This window comes from Perca flavescens, chromosome 14 (assembly GCF_004354835.1).
Source record: "Perca flavescens isolate YP-PL-M2 chromosome 14, PFLA_1.0, whole genome shotgun sequence".
Taxonomy (NCBI): Eukaryota; Metazoa; Chordata; class Actinopteri; order Perciformes; family Percidae; genus Perca; species Perca flavescens.
This window is the reverse complement of record NC_041344.1, coordinates 9,824,562-9,844,849: the sequence shown is the minus strand read 5'-3', so window position 1 is coordinate 9,844,849 and position 20,288 is coordinate 9,824,562. Positions and strand designations below refer to the sequence as shown.

At 39.2% G+C, this 20,288-nt stretch overlaps 2 protein-coding genes across 2 annotated transcripts in view; both read left to right on the top strand.

The window, feature by feature from the left end:
- Positions 1-188: 188 nt before the first annotated feature.
- LOC114567707 (uncharacterized) lies at positions 189-12,056 on the top strand. Its single transcript, XM_028596809.1, has 12 exons — positions 189-323; positions 1,763-1,876; positions 2,316-2,472; positions 2,676-2,868; positions 3,917-3,988; positions 5,456-7,367; positions 7,469-7,561; positions 7,974-8,087; positions 8,227-8,383; positions 9,537-9,729; positions 10,047-10,115; positions 11,233-12,056. Exons 2-12 carry the CDS (start codon positions 1,768-1,770, stop codon positions 12,040-12,042), a joined length of 3,879 nt encoding a protein of 1,292 aa, XP_028452610.1. The 5' UTR covers positions 189-323; positions 1,763-1,767; the 3' UTR covers positions 12,043-12,056.
- LOC114567706 (zinc finger MYM-type protein 4-like) overlaps positions 12,038-20,288 on the top strand; it is a 31,000-nt gene continuing 22,749 nt past the window's right edge. The window contains exons 1-9 of the mRNA XM_028596808.1: positions 12,038-13,061; positions 13,522-13,605; positions 15,233-15,814; positions 16,265-16,338; positions 16,614-16,769; positions 17,609-17,769; positions 17,876-18,035; positions 18,137-18,331; positions 19,213-19,372. Coding sequence (XP_028452609.1) covers positions 12,158-13,061; positions 13,522-13,605; positions 15,233-15,814; positions 16,265-16,338; positions 16,614-16,769; positions 17,609-17,769; positions 17,876-18,035; positions 18,137-18,331; positions 19,213-19,372 — 2,476 coding nt within the window. The 5' untranslated portion in view covers positions 12,038-12,157. The remainder of the gene's footprint in view (positions 13,062-13,521; positions 13,606-15,232; positions 15,815-16,264; positions 16,339-16,613; positions 16,770-17,608; positions 17,770-17,875; positions 18,036-18,136; positions 18,332-19,212; positions 19,373-20,288) is intronic.

Here is a 20,288-nt window from a genome sequence, read left to right as displayed (position 1 = left end):
CACTGTATGTGTGTAAGCTTGAATACGGGGACTTTTTTCTGTGTCCTCATAAACCACACACTGCAGTAATGTGTTTGATTCTCCTCTCGATAGCAAAGACATCCATGACCGCTGATTGGCTACCTCTAGAGTTACTCAGTGACGTTACAGTCAGTGATTGGCTGGAGTTGCCACCGATCACTATAGCCCGTAGCGTCGTCGTCACGGGGTCTCTGCTTCTGTCTATGGGTCTCAGAAAAGACGATATAAAGGAAAAATGGCTGCCCTTGTGTTAGCTACACCTGTAGCCCTTCTGGCTTCTACTTTGGGACATTGAAGTACAGGTAAACGTGTTTAAAAGATATTTTTTTGAAACTACATGTATCTAAATCAAAAGCAGTGGGCAAAGTGTTGGCAAACCACTCCAAACGTACTCAACACATTCTAGTTAGTGTTAGCATGCTAGCAAGGCATGTGTACAGTAGAAAGTAAACACCATTCAGATACAGCTATATCTTACCAAAACTGGTTTGATATAAAACATAATTAGACAGAACAGATAGTAGCCAACTAAGCCAGGTAGCTAGCTTTACTTTTGTACATAGTTAGGCATCACAAGTTTCTATTCATACCCCAAGTTACTGACTTGTTTGTGGAATGGACCATTTTCACAGCAGACATTTAGACTTTAAACTTTAGACTAGGAAAAGCTCACCTAAAATTGGTAACGTTAACGATGGCTCAATTCCATCAAGTGTCCTAGTAAGCTATTTCTGTGAGTCAGCATGCACAATACCAAGTGGAATACACCTGTACTTTTCCTACTATGACATGTCAACATGTCTGCTGTGTAAAAGGTCTATTGGCAGCCAATGCAGATAGATAGGGAATTTCACTTGACTAACCTGACAATAGTGGGCTAGAGTAGCAAATATATTTAAATTATGAAAAGCTTCTTAATCTCAGTTTGTACCAGTTTTCAACAAACAACTATGCCTTTGTTATTGTAATTAGACAAATATGTAATCTGGATCATCTGTTGATGATCAAAGGGAAAAATATGAGTTTTATACATGCCGGGGGTGGCAGCATTCTCTTAATACATCCATGGTGGCAGCACATGTGTTGGAAAGGGGGCCACTGCAGAAATGAATGTAGTGAACTTTTGTACATGCTGCCTGAGTTATGGATCTTAAATGTATGTTGTAGTTAAATTAAACAAGCTTGATTGCTTAAACAAAGTTTATTCTTAATCATCACATACACACAGTACAATGTAGTGAAATTATATTTCTGCATTTTAACCCATCCTAGTATTAGGAGCAGTGGATATCTAATTGCATCTGTGGAGCAACTTGGGGTTCAGTGTCTTGCTCAGGGACACTTTGATATGTGATTGAACTGCCAAACATGGGTTATGAGGTGACCACTCCACCTCCGAGCCACGCTGCCATGCCCAACTTTACTTGCATCAAAGACATAATGTTTCAATATATTTGTTGTGTATTGTTGGACAGATTTTTTTATTTGTCACAGTGTTTATACTCTTTATATTAGTCTATGGTTTAATAAAGGTTAACACCTCGTAGTTCCAAGGTGTCTTTGCTGGCTAACTAACCTGTTGCTAGCAGTGTGTATGTGTAGATTGGCAAGTGATTTAATATACTTTATTAACAATTAGCCAAAATTCTATATTGTCTGCTATATAATTACAAAGAACACCGTGTGATCAGCAGATCCTGTATCACCCAAAGCTAATTTAGTATCTATGGACATTTTCCAGCTATCATGGAGAAGCAGAGAAGGCAACTGAGTCCAGAGCAAGATGCCCTGGAGCACATAATTGCTCTTAGAGACAAACCCTTCCTGGAGGAAAGGTTTATAGACTTCTTTAAAGGTACGAGGTACATTTATGATAGCAGTCTTTATATTGATATTGAAGAGATTTCAAGTACTGAACAACAGGTCAGTTCTTCAGAGTTCTTTTTCTGTTATGATGTGAATGATTCAAAACATTAACTGGTGTGAGTTGGAAATTAAATAAGTGCTTTCTAGCAAAGATGCAGAACAAAAAAAAACATTGCTTTACTAACTTTTACTCAAATGTATAGTTCTGTTTTTTCTGGGTTAAAGTAAGACGTTCTGGGACATTTTACGATAACAGACTGAGGGGAAATTTGAATTTTTCTGCATAGTAAAAGCTAAAAGAAATACATGTAATTTGACTGCCAAGAGGAAATATGTGTTTGGTAAAAGTAAAACAATGGTCATGCAAATTGGTCATTACACTTGACTGTATTGTACATTGGTTTTCATGTTAATCTTTGCTTTCCTAGGGAGAGGAGTGTTTACCCACAAGGCCATCGAACCGTCCATGTTTGTTGTTGAATATCGGGGGAAAATCTTTTCTCACAAAAACACAACGCCTAAGAAGAAATGTGATACTCTTAACAATTTTTTGTTTGAGTTTTCATGGAAAGGAGCACAGTGGTGGTAAGTTTAGTCAGAAAGAGACCTGGTGAGGTTATCTAGAGCTTATTTATTTTATTTTATTTATGAGTTTGGGACAATGCAAAAAGACATTGTAACAGGTTACAATAACATGATACAGATGTGATTCATATATGATTAGCCAATCATAAGTAAAACAACATGTTTAAGTGCAGTCATTTTTAAGAAGAGTATTTTGTTTGCAGCATTGATGCCTCGAAAGAAGACGGGACCCTTGGACGACTTGTAAATGATGATCACATAAGTCCCAACTGTGAAATGAAGAAAGTTGTCTGTGAGGGCAAGCCACACTTGTGTCTGTTTGCAGTGACAGAAATATCTCCAGGCGAGGAGATAACTTACAACTATGGGGACTCCTCTTGCCCATGGCGATCAAATGTAAGTTTATGTTTATGAAGGAGCCTTGCTTTTGATTTTAAATTAGAATTACAGTCACCCAACAGTATATTAGGTACACCTAGATAAAACTAATGCAGTCTCGGTCCTGCAATTAATACTCCCTTCATTTGTTTTTTAAAACGGAGAGCCTTCCCTCATTGATATAAATAGAGCAAACAAATATGATACAAAAGTAATATATAAATGGAAATATATAAAATATAATAAACTGGCAACTGAGTGTATATGCCATGTATAGGCCTACCGCTCTGTATTTAGAGCAAACAACATTACACTTTGTAAATCACAGCAGAACTTGTTTTTCCTTTTGTGTCAAAATGCATCAAAAAATTCAACAGCAAGTACATACAGTATACTGTTGTAGAGAAAGAGAGTTTTAAGATTGTTTATGACCAGAATGGCTGAAGCTATACTGATAAATTTGTGTAATGTTCATTTCTGATCCATTCACTCATAACATTCATTTAATGTTATTTTATACACAATATAACTTTCCAGAACAACCATACATGCATAGCATGTCCACTGAATTGTGCTATTTGCTCGTTCAGACAGTCAGGTGCTCATTCATCACATAACTGGCTTTTACCAGTTTGTCTTGATTGACAAAAGGATCAGAATTTGTGCTGAAATTTATTAGACCGATGAGAAAAGAAAAGGGTTTTTGTGACAAATATTGTGCATATTGAAATAATAATTGCTAGAATGACACAAAATGACCTGCAATAAATGTTTATTGGGAAAAAAGCAGGATAAAATAACATTTAGTTATAAGGAACTGTTTTATTAGAACGTATTGGATTAGTTCATTATCTCATGTTTTTATTTATTATATATTTTGTCTGTATTTATGTAATTATTTATTAGCTATCTAAGGGCTCCATACATCTCACCAACACAGAGTAGGTTTTATATTTATGTTTTAATTAAGGCAATAGACAAAGTGACTGGATTTGCAGTTTGCTATGCAGAAAAATCCAGGTGTCAAATTTCCACATGACTTTTGTATTGTGTTTGACATTTACAGGCGTCTTGTGATGGATCAAGTACTTCTTACTCAGACTTCTATGCTTCTTCATCAACAACAAGGAATAAAAGGGTATGTAAAAGACTGTCTGCATTGACTTTTCTGTCCACTCCAGCAAATAAAACCGTACTGTTGTATTAGCAACATAAGCACACTGCTCTCAAACACCTTTTAAGCTCACTGATCAAATAAAAATAAACTGGGGGTTGTGTGTTTTTTCTACTGGCAAAGCCGTATTTTGTGCATGTACATGTACAGTGGGGGAAATAAGTATTTGACCCCTTGCTGATTTTGCAGGTTTGCCCACTTACAAAGAATGCAAAAATCTACAATTTTAATCATATGTACATTCTAACAGTGAAAGACAGAATCCCAAAGAAAATTCCAGAAAATCACATCATATGAATTTATTAAAATTGATAACCATCTGATGAGGAAAAACAAGTATTTGACCCCCTGGACAAACAGCAAGTATTCTGGCTCCTACAAGCCAGTTAGTCTTTCTTTAAGACACAGCCCCAATCCGAACCAATTATCTACATCAAATACACCTGCCTCACCTCGTTACCTGTATAAAAGACACCTGTCAACACCCAAACAACCAGCATCCAACATCACCACCATGGGCAAGACCAAAGAGCTTTCTACGGACATCAGGGACAAGATTGTTGATCTGCACAAGGCTGGGATGGGCTACAAGAGAATCGGAAAGCAACTTGGAGAGAAAAGATCAACTGTCGGTACAGTTATCAGGAAATGGAAGAAGCACCACACCACCGCCAACCTCCCTCGGTCTGGGCCTCCACACAAGATCTTGCCTCGTGGGGTGTCCCTGATCATGTGAACGGTGAGGAATCATCCCAAAACCACAAGGGGGAACTGATGAATCAACTGAAGGCAGCTGGGACCACAGTTACAAAAGAAACGGTTGGTAACACACTACGCCGTCATGGATTGAAATCCTGCAGCACGACAACGACCCTAAGCACACCGCCAAAGCAACAAAAGAGTGGCTGAAGAAGAAGCACATCAAGGTTCTGGAGTGGCCTAGCCAGTCTCCAGACCTGAATCCGATTGAAAATCTTTGGAGGGAGCTTAAAATTCGAGTTGCCAGGCGACAACCTCGGAACCTGAATGATTTGGAGGCTGTCTGCAGGGAGGAGTGGGCCAACATCCCTGCCGAAATGTGCACAAACCTTGTCACCAACTATAAAAACCGTTTGACATCTGTGCTGGCCAATAATGGCTTTTCTACAAAATATTAACATGCTGTTTGTCCAGGGGGTCAAATACTTGTTTTTCCTCATCAGATGGTTATCAATTTTAATAAATTCATATGATGTGATTTTCTGGAATTTTCTTTGGGATTCTGTCTTTCCCTGTTAGAATGTACATATGATTAAAATTGTAGTTTTTTGCATTCTTTGTAAGTGGGCAAACCTGCAAAATCAGCAAGGGGTCAAATACTTATTTCCCCCACTGTATGTATAAAATGATGTACTGTATGTATAACATTTCTTGTTTGTACTGTATTTCCAGTTGGAGGACTCATCAGCTTCCAGTTTTGAAAATCCCTGCTCTGGTGATTATGGTGACGAACTACGTGGCAGTGGGCCAAGTCATGGCAATAATAGTTTTGGCGACATCAACTGTCAGCTGGATTTTAGGGACACTTCACCTTTTGCAGACTTAAACTCTTCTCAAGAGATGACAGGGACTTTGATGCTGCATCCAGACAATCCTTTATACACCCAGCAGGAGGATGAGGCTGCTTCCAGCTCTAAAGAACTCGACTCTGATGGAGACGATGGACCCAGCGATGCTTCACCAAACACCAAAGGCCCTACCTGCACCAGTAAAAATTATTGTTACGTTTGCGGGAAAGGCTTTGCTAAACTTACTCGTCATCTTTTAAGGCATGCTGACGAACAGCCTGAAATTGCTGAAGCTTTGGCATTACCCCAAAACTCCACGGATCGAAAAAGGATATTTGACGAATTACGTAACTGGGGAAATTACCTTCATAATAAAGAGGTGTTGAAGAATAACAGTGGAGAGTTAAAACTGAGAAGACGACCAACAACCACGGTGATTGATCCTAAAACACATGTGCACTGTCTATATTGTAAAGGCATGTATGGACGTAAGGACATGTGGAGGCATGTAGCCAGATGTCCGTCTAAGACGTCAAACCCTGCAACAGGCGGTAAGACAAGAGTCTTGGGTGAGATTGCTCTTGCAGAGTTACCACTCTCCAAAAAGATTCCATCTGCTGTGAGGAAGTTGCTCTCAAATATGAAACAAGATGAGATTGCTTCAGCAGTTCAAAATGATTTCCTTCTACTACAGCTGGCACAGAATCTGTGTGAGAAGTATGGAAATAATTCCAGTGAGCACATCAGACAGAAGCTACGAGAAATGGGAAGACTTTTGTTAGCACTGCGTGAAAAGTCAATATTTAGCTTCGAAGATGCTATAAAACCCAAAAACTTCTTCAGAGTTGTTGAGGCTGTCAAAGAACTCGCTGGTTTCGATGAAAAGATGCAAAGCTATAACAAACCAAGTCTTGCTTTGAAATTAGGACATACACTGAAGAAAATAGGCACCATTGTCCTCACTGGAGCTGATGGCAATGAGCAGATGAGAGACACAAAGAAATTCATGAAACTGTGTGCAAAAGAATGGTCTGAACATGTCTCCCAAGCAGCCCTCGCTTCGTTGAGTGGACGAAGAGTAAACAACCCGTCTACCATACCATTCACGCGTGATGTGCAGGCGTTCTTCAGGTACCTACAAACAACCACTGCTTCTGCCATTGAAAGCATGGAGCAGTATGAAAGCCAGCAGGTCTACAATGCACTTTGCAAAGTGACACTTGCACAAGCATCAGTCTTAAGCAAATGCGCACCTGAGGTTTCAAAAATGACACTGAAGACATTCCAGGAGAGAGACGACTCTACTCAAGTGTTGTCCAAGCACTTCATTAGGATAAATATTCCAAGCAGGACTGGCCAAAATGTTGCCGTCTTGTTGACCTCTGAACTTGTCAGTGCAATAACTTTGCTTGTGAACAAGAGAAAAGCATGTGGCGTACACAAAGACAATCCTTTCTTGTTTGCAAAGCCTGACTCTTCTCCCACAAGCCTCCACCACGGAAGGGTCTGCATCAGGGCTTTTTCCATTCTGTGTCATGCAAAGAACCCAGAGCATCTCAGGGCGATGCGTTTTCACAAGCACATTGCTAGAGTCTTCCAGATTCTTTACCTGGAGAACGACGAGTTGGATCACCTCGCTAAACTGTTGGGCCATGACATCCGGGCTGACAAGGACTATTATCGCCTGCCAGAAGCAGCTGTGGAACTGGCAAAAATTGCAAAACTTCTTCTGGCAATGGAAAAGGGTTCTCTTGAAAGATTTGAAGGAAACTCTCTGGACCAAATTGAGATTGAAGGTATGTATCCAGTGTAATACTGACCTGCCAGTGACTGTTTAGTAGAAACAATCTACTTAAACTACAAATTAACACATATTATATCTTGCTTTTTATTCAAGATGAATTAGAGCCAGATGAGGAACAGGGCAACCCTGAAAACTATGATATTGAGGAGGACATTGAAGAATCAGATCTTTTACTTCAGCAGAGCGGTATGTCGTAAAGATAACTCCTCCTTGTAACCAATCATGTATCTGTAATGTCCAATCCATACTTTTAGAATACTTTTCTTTGCAGAGGTGGCACTGAAGTTGATAATGCACATTTTCACATCTTCACGTCTCTTACCTGATTTTCTTTTGGTGAATTTTAATAAAATCGAAATCCTTTTAAATATTCAAAGGTGATATTAATTACCAAAATGAAATAACACAAAGCCAAAAATCCAACAGAATCATGATGAGGCAATAAATTGCAACACAAGTTAGAAACCATAATAACTTCTAGTGGAAGCAAAACTGACTAGACTAAACTAGATAAGACTTGTTCAACACCAGTTGAACACGTCTTTCCAAAAAACAAAACATGGTTTGTGTGTTGGTTATTTTTGGATACATTTTCCAGATGCTGTGGAACAACAAGACAGGCAACTGACTCCTGAGCAAGATGCCCTGGAGCACATAAAAGCTTGTAGAGACAAACCCTTCCTGGAGGAAAGGTTTATAGACCCTTTTAAAGGTTTGTTTATTTTATTATTTTTTATTTAACACTTTATTTAAATGGTAGCCTCTGAGATCTATAGATTTCTGTACACAGGATTATCAATGGGATGGTTGGTCAATAGTTGGATGTAACATGGACTGTCTTGCTCTTACAGGTAGAGGTGTGTTTACCCAGCAATCCATTGAACCATCCACCTTTGTTGTTGAGTTTCGGGGGAACATCTTCTCTCACAAGGAAACCAGGAAAAAGAAGCGTGGTGATACTCTGAACAATTATTTTTTTGACTTCTCGTGGAATGGAACAAACTGGCGGTGAGTTTACGTCTTCTTTTTCAGATTTTAAATTGGGTTTAAATTGTCTATATTGGCTTTTGTTATAGGGAAAACTTTACTGTATTCCAGATTAAGAGTGATGTAACTAAATCTCACCATTTTGTGTGCGTGTGGTTCATTGACTATATTATTTAACAGCAGTTTACCTTCAAAAGTGAGACTAAAGAGAAAAAGAAGGCAGAATGTAAAAGAAATGTAAAAAAGCTTTATTCACCATTTGAGTCATTTGAGTGCAGCAGGTGTCCGTTGCCTCGTCTTGAATGATAGAATCAGTCACCACCATCAATCCCAGTACTTTTAATAATATATAATGATATTTCAGACTCATCTCATGAAGTGGCGTATGTATGACACGCCAATTCGTATGCCATTATTGTTATCAAGACACACACTCGTTTTTTTAGCGTGTTTATCAACGCCGTTTGGCCTCCATTGACTTACATTACCTTGCGATTGCATGTGAATTGATGCTGTAGCGTGTAGTATGAAAATCCGCATAGGGAGGTTGGTTGGGGTGGAGGATGGGTAAAATACAGGACTTTCACCCAGGAGACCGGAGATCACGTCCCGCGTGTGACTTCATGTCCCGCAGTGTTTCCTTTCCACGTTTGTTCTTTTCCTAAACCCAACCCGCGTAAGACGTTCCTAAACCCAACCGTAGCCTCACGATAACACGTAGCCTCGCAAGAACACGCCACGTGGCTTTAGAAAGTGCCACGTTGGGGCGGCCTCTAGCTCACCCAGTAAGAGCGTTCGCCCCATGTTGGCTGAGTCCTGCAGCGGTGCGGAGTTTGGAATCCGACCTGCTGCCCTTTGCTGCGTGTCATTCCCCATCTCTCTCCTCCTTTCATATCTATTCACTGTCTAATAAAGGGAAAAGCCCCCAAAAAATTATCTTTTTAAAAAAAAAAAAAGAAAGTGCCACGTGGCGTGTATGTTTACGCTGTGACGTTGCAGACTGCCGTCCGCTATGTAGAGCGTAGACATACCCGCAGATAGCTCAAAATGCGTACAGATAACACACCACTTGGCTTAAGAAAGTGGGTGTGTAGGTTTACGTGAAGTCATGATGTCATGTTGGCTATTTAAAGATTTTAAGGTTGAATTTTCATTAAGAGCATTTTGTTTGCAGCATTGATGCCTCGAAAGAAGACGGGACCCTTGGACGACTTGTAAATGATAATCACATAAGTCCCAACTGTGAAATGAAAAAAGTTGTCTGTGAGGGAAAGCCACACTTGTGTCTGTTTGCAGTGACAGAAATATCTCCAGGCGAGGAGATAACTTACAACTATGGGGACTCCTCTTGCCCATGGCGATCAACGGTAGGTTTATTTTCTGTTTTTAAACATTTGCCTTGTTTTTGAAAGAGAGGGAGTTATTGTCCATTATGTCATTGATAATATGTCTAAAATATTTTCATTAAACATTTTGTCAACAAAACCTGAACATTATAAACTTTGCCAGAGTAGCATGTTTATCAAAACTGTTGTAAAGGATTGCTTTGGATTGTATAGGTGGTCATAATAAACTGGTAAGGTGTTTGAAAAAAAAAAAACACATTTCTTACCACCACAGTTCTAAACGTCATATTGTGTTTTCATATTTCCTCATGACTTTTCTGTATTCTCAATATTAACAGGAAACCAGTGAAGAACTGAATACATCACAAACGGACGTAAATGCTGCATCTTCACCAGAGGATGAGGGTGTAAGTGTTAAATGTATTTCCCTTATTAAAAACTGGGTAGATGTGGCGTTGAAGGGTTAGGCAAGGCTGTGAAAGTTTAGAAGTTGAAGAATGACTCAATTATCTTCTCCTTTTCTAGTGACCCACATTTAGCAAAGCCATCTCTACAAATGTGTACCACACAGTGAATGAAAGAATGTAAATACAGTTATTGTGGCGAATATAATTTAAGCTCGATCTAGTGTTGCGATGGTGATATGAATGGGTGATCTGGCTCTGAACTATAAATCAAAAACTACAGCATGCAGGTAGGTACTTGCAGCTGGACTCCAGCTGGAGCTCCCCAACAAAAGCCCCAGATCAGATGCAATTCTACGTTGGCATGGCGCTCGCAAATCGGCGCTTGCCCACTATGTGTGAACTGTTCAAAGACGCAAGCTAAAAAACTCGCTTTAACTTCTTGCAGGCTAAATAGCTGGACCAGGGGGATGAGGGGAAACCTGCGGAAGGATTAACCTGTAACAATAGGAACTTTACTGAATGTGTTGCATTTGCAACATTGACCTTAAGTTGTTGTTGCACCTAGAGGAAACTGGCTAAAATAGTAAAGCCGTGTGGAAACTAGTGAGCTATTTTGTGAACACTTGTGCCAGTGACAACATCAACGAGCATGACTTCAAGGAAAGCCTTGCAGATCTTCATCAGGAATTCCTCCTGGAGAAAGATCTGGTAGTGTGTGACCCCCTGTCCCCAGTCACATGTAGTGTAAAAACAAAGACTCCAATTAGAAAATGGAAAGCTGTAAACAGTACTGCAATCTGCTGACTTTGAAAGTCGTTGTGTGAACTAGGCATAAAAGAACAACATAAGCTAAACAAAGTTAAAGAGACAATATGATAGTTATGAGCTGTATATTGGTAGGTGGATGCTTTCAAAGAATTATAACATGTCTAGTTCATATGTCATACTTGGGATGTACTAGATTTGCATTGTTTTGTGTTTGGTTATGTAAAGTCCATCCATTCATCGTTCATCCGGGGTCGGGTCGCGGGGGCAGCAGCTCCAGCAGGGGACCCCAAACTTCTGTTCAGTAATGTAAAGTTATGAAGTGTGTAAAATGATTTCTTCATAATTGCAGGCTGAAGACTCTGCAGGACCCTCCAGTTCTGCAGCATCCTGCTGTGATGAAGACTATGTGCCTTCTCCCAGCAACAACCGTCAGAGTTTCACAGAGTCCGATTCTCCTGATGATTTTACCTCTGATGAAGAGCTCAAAGATCCCTCCTTCACAAACAAAAATGATGAAGATCTCAAAGACCACACCTTAACCAACAGAAATTATTGTTACGTTTGCGGGGTAGCTCAGTCTAAAATTTCTCGTCACCTTTTCACCCATAGACATGAAGAACCTGATATAGCTGAAGTGTTAAGACTACGCAAAAACTCCAAAGAACGAAAAGCGCTACTGGATAAGTTAAGAGACAGAGGAAATACCAAACATAATGAAGAGGTTTTGAAGACTCGCTGTGGACAACTGAAAGTAAAAAGAAAATCAAGCATGCTCACCACTGTTAAAACACTTACAACCTGTGTATATTGTAAAAGCATGTACATTCGTAAGGACATGTGGCGACATATGCAAAAGTGTTCTGCAAGGAAGTCCTCAGAACCTTGGTCATGTGGGAAGACTAAAGTCTTAACTTTGATTGCTGCAGCAGAGTCAACGGACCCCCAAAAAATCTCATCAGATGTGAGGAAGATGTTAAACACATTGAAGAATGATGAGATTTCATCTGAAGTCTTGAATGATTCCTTTATACTGCAGCTGGCGCAGTGTTTGTACCGCATGAATAGAGAAAAAAAAAAAAAAAAATGTGGAAGACCTCAAACTGAGACTGAGGCAAATGGGACGACTCTTGTTAACATTGAAGAAAAAGTCGATATGTAGCTTTAAAGATGCTATCAAACCCCAAAACTTCAGCAAGGTTGTTGAAGGTGTGAGAGAGCTCGCCGGCTTCAATGAAGAGACAAAGTGCTATGACAGACCAAGAGTGCTGAAGAAAATGGGAAATTCGCTTAAGAACATTGGTGGCATTAACTTCGCCAGAGCTTTGAAAGAGGATGCTGATAAAGAGACGATACATGAAGCAGAGACATTTATAGACTTGTGTGCAAAAGAATGGAGACGTGGCCCTTCATCAAAGACCAACGTAAACAACCTGCCAACCATACCGTTCATTCATGATGTGCAGCTTTTCTATCAGTGCCTGGAGAAGACAGCAGCTTCTGCAGTGCAAAGTCTCACGATGTACGAATGCTCTCCGGTCTATTCTGCACTTCTCAGAGTGACACTTGCACAAATGTCAGTCTTGAACACAAATATGGCCAAAGTTTCAAAAGCAACGCTTAAGTCATTTAAGGAACGGGACGAGACTGAACTTCATGAAGACGCTGCTGTTAGCCAGTCACAGTTTGAGCAAATTCTGTCCAAGCACACCGTCAAGATCAACATTGAGACCGAAAGTGGCCAAAAAGTTGCTGTTACGTTGACCCCTAAAATACTCACTGCAATGACACTGCTTGTGAACAAGAGAGACGCATGTGGTGTACATGAAAACAATCCCTTCCTATTTGCAAGACCTAATGCCACATGTTCAAGCTTCCAGCGCGGACACCAGTGCGCCATCATTTTTGCATCTCGTTGTGGTGCAAAGAGCACAGCGAACCTCCGGTCTGTGATTTTTCATAAGCACCTTGCAAGACTTTTCCTGATTCTCAGCCTCACAAATGACGACCTTGATCAGCTAGCCAAACTGTTGGGCCGTGACATTCAGACCGACAGAGAGTATTATCAAACGCCAGAGGCAGCTGTTGACGTTGCAAAAATCTCAGCGCTACTATCAGCTTTTGAGAATGGATCTCTTCAAAAATTCGAAGGAAAATCTCTTGAGGAAATTGAGATTCCAGGTCAGTGTCCAGTTCAGTACTTTAAAGGTGTTGATATGGAGTTATGCTATGTTTACAGATAACAACATAAGTTATGTTTGCATGCAGTGTAAGTCACAAAATGCAACAAACAAGTTGACTGTATTTGCTTCCTCAAAACATTAGCAGTGCCGATTTCCCTTTTTTTCTTCGTGGTAAATTACCACCACCTGTCAGTGTGAAACCGTCGGCAAAAAAATTTGTATGTTCGTGTACAAGTAAAAAAAAAAACAATAACACAGCCATAAGTATGTTTTAATGGACAACAGCCTTTACATGGCTTTTAGTGAAATATGATCATCTAAAGTGATTATTCAAATCTAATTGTAATTTAAAATGCAACATGGAGTATTAAAATGTTTGTATTAATGTCTTGAATTTAATTTAAACTATATACACCTTGTCCTTTTGGTACTATACATGTCTTCCTTTCCTTTTGAAGATGAATTGGAGCCAGATGTGCAGGACAACTCAGAAAACAGTGAAGCTGAGGAGGATAATGAAAAATCAGAAAGTTCTCTGAGCGGTATGTAATGGACACAAACTCTCTGACTACCCATTGATCTGTATTATCGATTCTGTCGGAGTAGTTTTCCATGCAGACATTTTCATTGACATTGAACTTGGTAATTCAGCAATATTACAGAAAAGGTTTACTTTAATGTAAGTGATGCGTACTAGCCGCATCACTGTCATGCAAATAATATAAACTTAAATCAAACCCTATGACTTTATATTGTAATGTTGTGACAACGCTTACCAACAAAGTACAAGTTTTAATCAAACTGTCTTCATATTGTGTGCCAATCCGCTCTCAAAATAAAACCATAGAGGTGATTTCTTATTCCCTTCCTCTTTAGTCAGCTAGCTAACTTAAGCTAATCTTAGCTTTGTAGAGATCGTGGGATGTCCCAAACTGAATAAATACAGCAAATATAAACACCAAACTGTTTTGCTAGCTCAATCTTGATATAACTAAGACAATATTTATTCAGGGGATAGATATACTGTACTAGACTATATATGGTTCCTGTTTAACATGAGTTAGTTAATCATTTAAGCTAATGATAACTTTGAAGAGATCGTGGGATGTCCCAAACTGAATAATGACCGCACATATATAAACACAAAACTCAATCTTGTTGTAACTGCTGAACAAATAAACATTTTAACTGATTTAGCTCCAGTACGTCCGCGAAATTCACATGTAGCAGCTATTTTTATCAAAGCGCCGTGTCACCGTTAGAGCTGATGTGATCCAAACTATTAACTCCGGAGTATGGTTGTAACAAATAAATCATTAAATCCGATGTATCACTTTATATACATTAGTTGGAAAGCTTCTGTGTGTTCCACTGGTTTTCCGGATTTATTTTCATGAATACAAATGTTTCAAAAACAGTTAATGATTCAACTCTGTAAAGTTGACATGGAAATGGCGGAGTAACATTTCAAGCGATGCGCCTGGTGTTCTCAAATGGAGTGTGCCGTCATGCTGATTGGAGCACGTTCTAAATGTCTAGTTGACCAGTCAGATTGCCTGGTCGGATCTACTTGTAGTATAATGCCCATTACTACATTTTCTTTTACTGGCACAAAATTACCCTCCATGACCAGTTGCAGTTTGAGCCATAATAGGTACAATTAGGGCTGGGCGATATGGAGAAAATCAGATATAGTGATATTCTTGTGCTAATACCTCGATGTCGATATTGTGGTGATATTATAGGGTTGACAATTGGTGCTTTAACAAAATATATTCCCAATGACATTTAAGATAAATAATCTTCAGTAATGTAGATATAATGACTAAGTGGGTAAAGGTAAAAATAATAGAGGAGCTAGAACAGTCTGGTAACACAGAAAATGACATCACTTTACTATAATGCAGCCTTTAAAACCAGGAAAAGACAACACTTAAGCCATTTACGATATTACGATTTCAAAAATCTAAGACGATATCTAGTCTCTAGTGATATAGTCTACTTGATATATTGCCCAGCCCTAGGTACAGTATACATCTAAACAAGGTATTCTGTTTAATTTATTGACTTAAAAGAAAACCAATGAACCCAAAAGGAGAGGCTGAATGGTAATCAAGTGATGAAAGTGTTGATAATCTTCTCACATAGCTGTACCTGTATCTCCTCTAGGTCTCCCCTTCACAAAAGGCTCCCTTTTGGGAACCAAAAAAACCTGCAGAGCTTCTATGTCAAGGAAACGTAGCCGAGGCCGGAGGAAGAGGCAGAAGAGTGAAACTGAGGCGTCTGAGCTGAATGATGATAAAGACACCAAGGTGAACCGAGAGAAGGATGACGGGTCAGACGAAATGCCTGTGAACTGTGCTGTCAACACACCCGAGAAAACAGCGTATCGTAGCAATGAGGACGCTACACACATGTCTTTCAGTGATGGCGATGACGACATGAATGTGGACTTTGACATGGACACCGATGACGACGTCAGAAATGAGGAAAATGATGAAGATGGTGACACAACTGGCTCAGCAGCAACTCCTCTGATACCAGATGTGACGAAGCAGGACGAACACAGCAGTGATACCAAGAAGAACGACAGCTCACCTTACAAGCACACCAGTGTTGCAGACCTTGAAGAGACCATGGACATCGATACAGTCAACAATGTGGAGAGAAGACAAAATCAAAAGAAAGGAGGGAAGCAAAATGACTGGATTGATGTGGCTAGCAGGAGTTTCTCTGACTTCTTAAATACAGGTAAAATAAATCTGATGGCTCGAGAGGAGAGTCAGGGCATCACCACAGTCATTTGGACGCATCATCTAGGAACCAGGGATGTTTGGAAAATTTATTTTTTTGTATTTCCCATCTAGAAGATTTTCTATTTTCAGTGAATACGTTTAAACTTTGACTAATTGGCGACGCTACAGGGAAAGTCAGGGTATCACAAAGTCATGAGAATTTATACTCATGAGGCCTTGAACATTTCAAGAAAATATCACTGCAATTCACCCTACAGTTGTTGAGATATTTCACTCAAAACTAAAAACCTGTGCTGCTAGAGGAAAAGTCAGGGGATAACCAAAGTCAGTGAGCTTTATTATGAATGTCTGTCTGTATAGAATTGCAATCCATTCAATAGTATAGCATTTGAACTGCGTAACAAAAACCTGGTCTTACACCCATGTTTGATTTTATTATTTATAGAAAAGAAGAACAAATTGTCAGCTGCAGTGATCGGAATGAAAGAAGTAAAGATATTAATCCCCAAACTGGACATTGTGAGTATCCAATTTCTTTCCATTTTCTCTCATTAAAAATGGGTTCAAAGTATCAATTTAAACATTATTTATATAAACCACATCACTCTTCTGCTGAAAAATGAAGTAAAAAGCTGCCTGTTTTTCTGACTCTGGCTTTCGATTATACATAGTTAGAAATTATGTAATAAATGGCAAGGATATTTTAAACATCTCACCAATACTTGATTTTAACATAAAGTGTCAGTTTTCCTGAGTGACAAAGTTGTCTTTTATCGTTGTTGTTTTTGTCTCAGGAAAAGTTTCAGGCTTCAGTCAAGAGTTCCCAGTTATCATCGGAGTATAACTCTGTCAAGTCGCCTGTGAAAGATCCGCCCATCCATGAAGACAACAACCAGGGTCCAACATCCTCTCCATCCACAGACGTCCAAAACAAGCCCAGCTATGCAAAGGTAGTTGAATTGATGTGCTGTTTATCAAGTGAACATTGCATTTACAGAAGTATTTAGGCACATTAAATCTATGTGCTTACTTTATGACTGGAATAATTTAAATACCCTTGAAGTAATGTTTAAGATAAAATCATCTGAGCTGAGTACATGCCATCTACGTTTTAAAGGATAAGCAAGCATTCTTTGAAGCTTCATTCAGAGCTAATCGGAGCAGTTCAAATCTCACATCATTTCCTCTGTACAATGCACAGAGGAAGTTAAAGTTATATTTACCTTTTTTTTTATCTGCACTTTCATATGGTAGTTTATTATTTAATTTTCTGTTTTAAAAGCAAGAGTGTATTCTATTATTATTCTATTCACTGGGGGGCGCTCCTCTGTGTAAGCGACTCCTGACACGGCTCAGCGTTTGTGTGCTTTACCGTTACGTTTTTACCATTCTACTGTATGTCATCTTTCACGTTTTGTTCGTCGGGATGTTTAGTGAAACAGCTCTTTATTTGGTCTATTTTTGGCTAATGATCGCCAATCTAAAGCATGTAAATGGACCTTGCTTACAACCGGTGCAGGACCGATGGATCCCTCCACACAAACCGAATCTTAAGTGCAAAAATTGAGGAACATTTTTTTTTTTTTACATTACAGGTCAAATCTTAATAAGAAAACAAAACAGTTTTCACAGATACATTTCTATTGTGTAGTAATAGTTATAATTCAAAGTGGAACTTATTGCAGTTCCATTTTGAATGCAATAGGGCTTGGTATTGCTTTACTTCATTTGCACATGTGTGTACGTATATAAACCTCACGTTCTTTATATTCTCTCTCTCTCGTATCAGGCGTCAAAGATGAACTGCTCCCACTGCAAGAAGAGCATGATGAAGGGCCAAACGGCTTACCAGAAGAAGGGTTTCACAGACGTCTTCTGCTCCAAAAACTGCCTTTTCGAAATGTTTCCTATCAACAAACCAGTCACCAAGACATGTCATTACTGCCTCAAGTGAGTCTGTGCAAAACATCCCTTCATCTCAAAGTAGAAGTGTTAAGAGTAATGTTGTAGTAGTTTGAATTTTTGAATGTGTTCTTCCTTCTCCTTGCTCTGTCAGGGCGATATCGCAGCCTCTAGACCTCATCATGGCGGCAGTGGACATTAAAGGAACTATGAAAGACTTCTGCAGTACGACCTGCCTCCTCTCTTTCAAATCCAACACTGGGTCCACCCAAACACCACAGCGGCTCTGCAGCATGTGCAACGAATCCTGCACTGTAAGCAAAAAATAATTCAAGTAATTTTTCTTCAACAAAATGTGTTTTTGACCATAAACTCTTTGTCGTACTCACTGCTCCTGTATCATTATCTTCCACAGACCACATGTGAGTTGACCCTGAACGAGGCTGTACACACATTCTGCGGCGACTCCTGCTTGGATGATTTCCGCAGGGACAACATGGCCGTCTGCGAAAACTGCAGCTCCAACTGCCGCAACAAGCCACTGAAGCTGGAGCTGGAGGAGGAGACCAAAACCATCTGCAGTCATGAATGTCTGGACGAGTTCAAAGAGGTGCTGAAATATCAAAATTATGGTCATTTAAATTGTCAAAGAGCAACACTGAAATACTGTGTGTATACATAGCACAGGTCCAAAATCATCACCATAGTGCACAAGCTTGGAGCAAATCATGGTTTACATAAAAGGACATGGGACATATTATTTAAATGTTTAGTACACAGTCTTAATCCATATGCTGTGTGTGCTCAGTTACAGGTGTAGAGAGGGTAGGCTCACTAGCATAATGACCAGAGCCTGTCAAAAAGATATTTTGTGCATTCAAATCATATTTAGTTTTATTTCACTTTAGTTTATTGTTCCCAGCAATGTACCAGAAATTAAAAATGTTTATAGACTGATGAAATAATAATAATAATAGATATGTTATAATAAGCACAATAACAAAACGGGAATGAGGTCAAATATTCTTAAATAATAAACTGGGGTTATCTACTGTATATTTTTGTTATTTTAAAGATATTTCTTAAAAAGACCAAAACCAGCGATGTGCGGCCAGAAGTGGATCGTTGTGGTTCTTAGCTCCCTCCAAACGGGAGGAATTACTGTGGCAGGATTAAACCGTGCATATGTTCAGCACTATTTTCAGCCACAGATTATTGCATATTTGAATGTGCTAGTGAGTATTTGTGGTACCAAGGGGGCTGCAGTCAGGTCAGACTGGTTATTAGATCATCAAGTTTTTTTGTTCTTTGATGAACTAATTGACCAATTGTCTCGGCACAAATTTAAGATTATTAAAATTTCCCTTAAATGGACTATTAGGGACTCAATGCAAGACACTGAGACGTTTGCTCGCTGATTAATAGTTTTGCTGAATGAAATAACTATTCTACAACATCCCTGACATTCTCTTTTCTTTTTCTGTTCTACAGAAAATCGAGACGCTCCACCAATGCACCATGTGTCACACTTCTCAAACAATTTCAGACATGGTTGATTACAAAAACGACAACAACGTGGTGAAACTCTTCTGCAACCGCAACTGTGTGACGTCATACAAGCTACGGCCCGCAACTGTATACAAGCTTCAAGGTACTGGACAATAAGTTTGTCAATATGGCATTTTTTTTCTTGTCTTTTTCACTCCTTTCTCTCCTTCTCTTTAGTGGGTATTAAAAAACACAATGTGTGAATGGGTTGCTACAGCTACCAGTGAGACAATAAAATATGATCCGGGAAGTCCAGAGTATGTCAAACATCTGTGAAGTTTAAGATTTATCATATTCCAAAACGCTACATAGTGGTTGGTAATAATCACACCTGCTGCTGGTACAGAATTAACAACATATTTGCTGCTCCATATGCTGCCTGCGCTCCATTTAACAGAATCTTCCCACCCTTGCAGCTACATAAGAGTTGACACAGCCAAATGGGGCACTGCTATGTGTTTTTCTATTTACAGGCATTTATCATGCCAGCTGACATCCCTCAAAATATAGGCAGCACAGTCTGACACAGATAGGAGAAATGTTTCCTTTGCTGGTAACCCTTTAATACCCTATTATGTAGCATGTATAAGCAGTGTATGGACATTTATTTAGCATTTATAAGCAGTATATAACTATTTAATAAATCATGGATAACACTATGATGTAGTTGTAAGCAGTGTTTATAAATGTATTTGTCAATAACTGACTTCTCCCATGCACCCATAAAAGGAGGTTGGTGTATAAACAGATAATGAATGACAATATAGTGAAACACTATATCATAATAATATTAAATATATCATAGGACAAGTTCAAATACTCGACCCTCTGAACCCCAAGGAATTTATGGAGCGTTTTCACTGTGGCCTCGTTTGTCCCTTTATGGAAACGGCACATTTTTGGCGAGAAGTAGGGAGAACTCAAAAATGTCTTTTATGCTGTATAACACAACACAATATCATAAATCATAAAAAAGAAAAAAGAAAAAAAAAATGCAAGTTGAATTTCTTGGATAATTT

What these genes read in the sequence shown, in the direction of transcription:
- LOC114567707 (XM_028596809.1), top strand. Translation starts at nt 1,768, where the DNA reads ATGGAGAAGCAGAGAAGGCAACTGAGTCCAGAGCAAGATGCCCTGGAG. An exon ending in TGGAAAGGAGCACAGTGGTG is followed by an intron (nt 2,473 to 2,675) that starts GTAAGTTTAGTC and finishes TTTTGTTTGCAG; the next exon opens with CATTGATGCCTCGAAAGAAG. An exon ending in CTTCACCAGAGGATGAGGGT is followed by an intron (nt 10,116 to 11,232) that starts GTAAGTGTTAAA and finishes TCATAATTGCAG; the next exon opens with GCTGAAGACTCTGCAGGACC.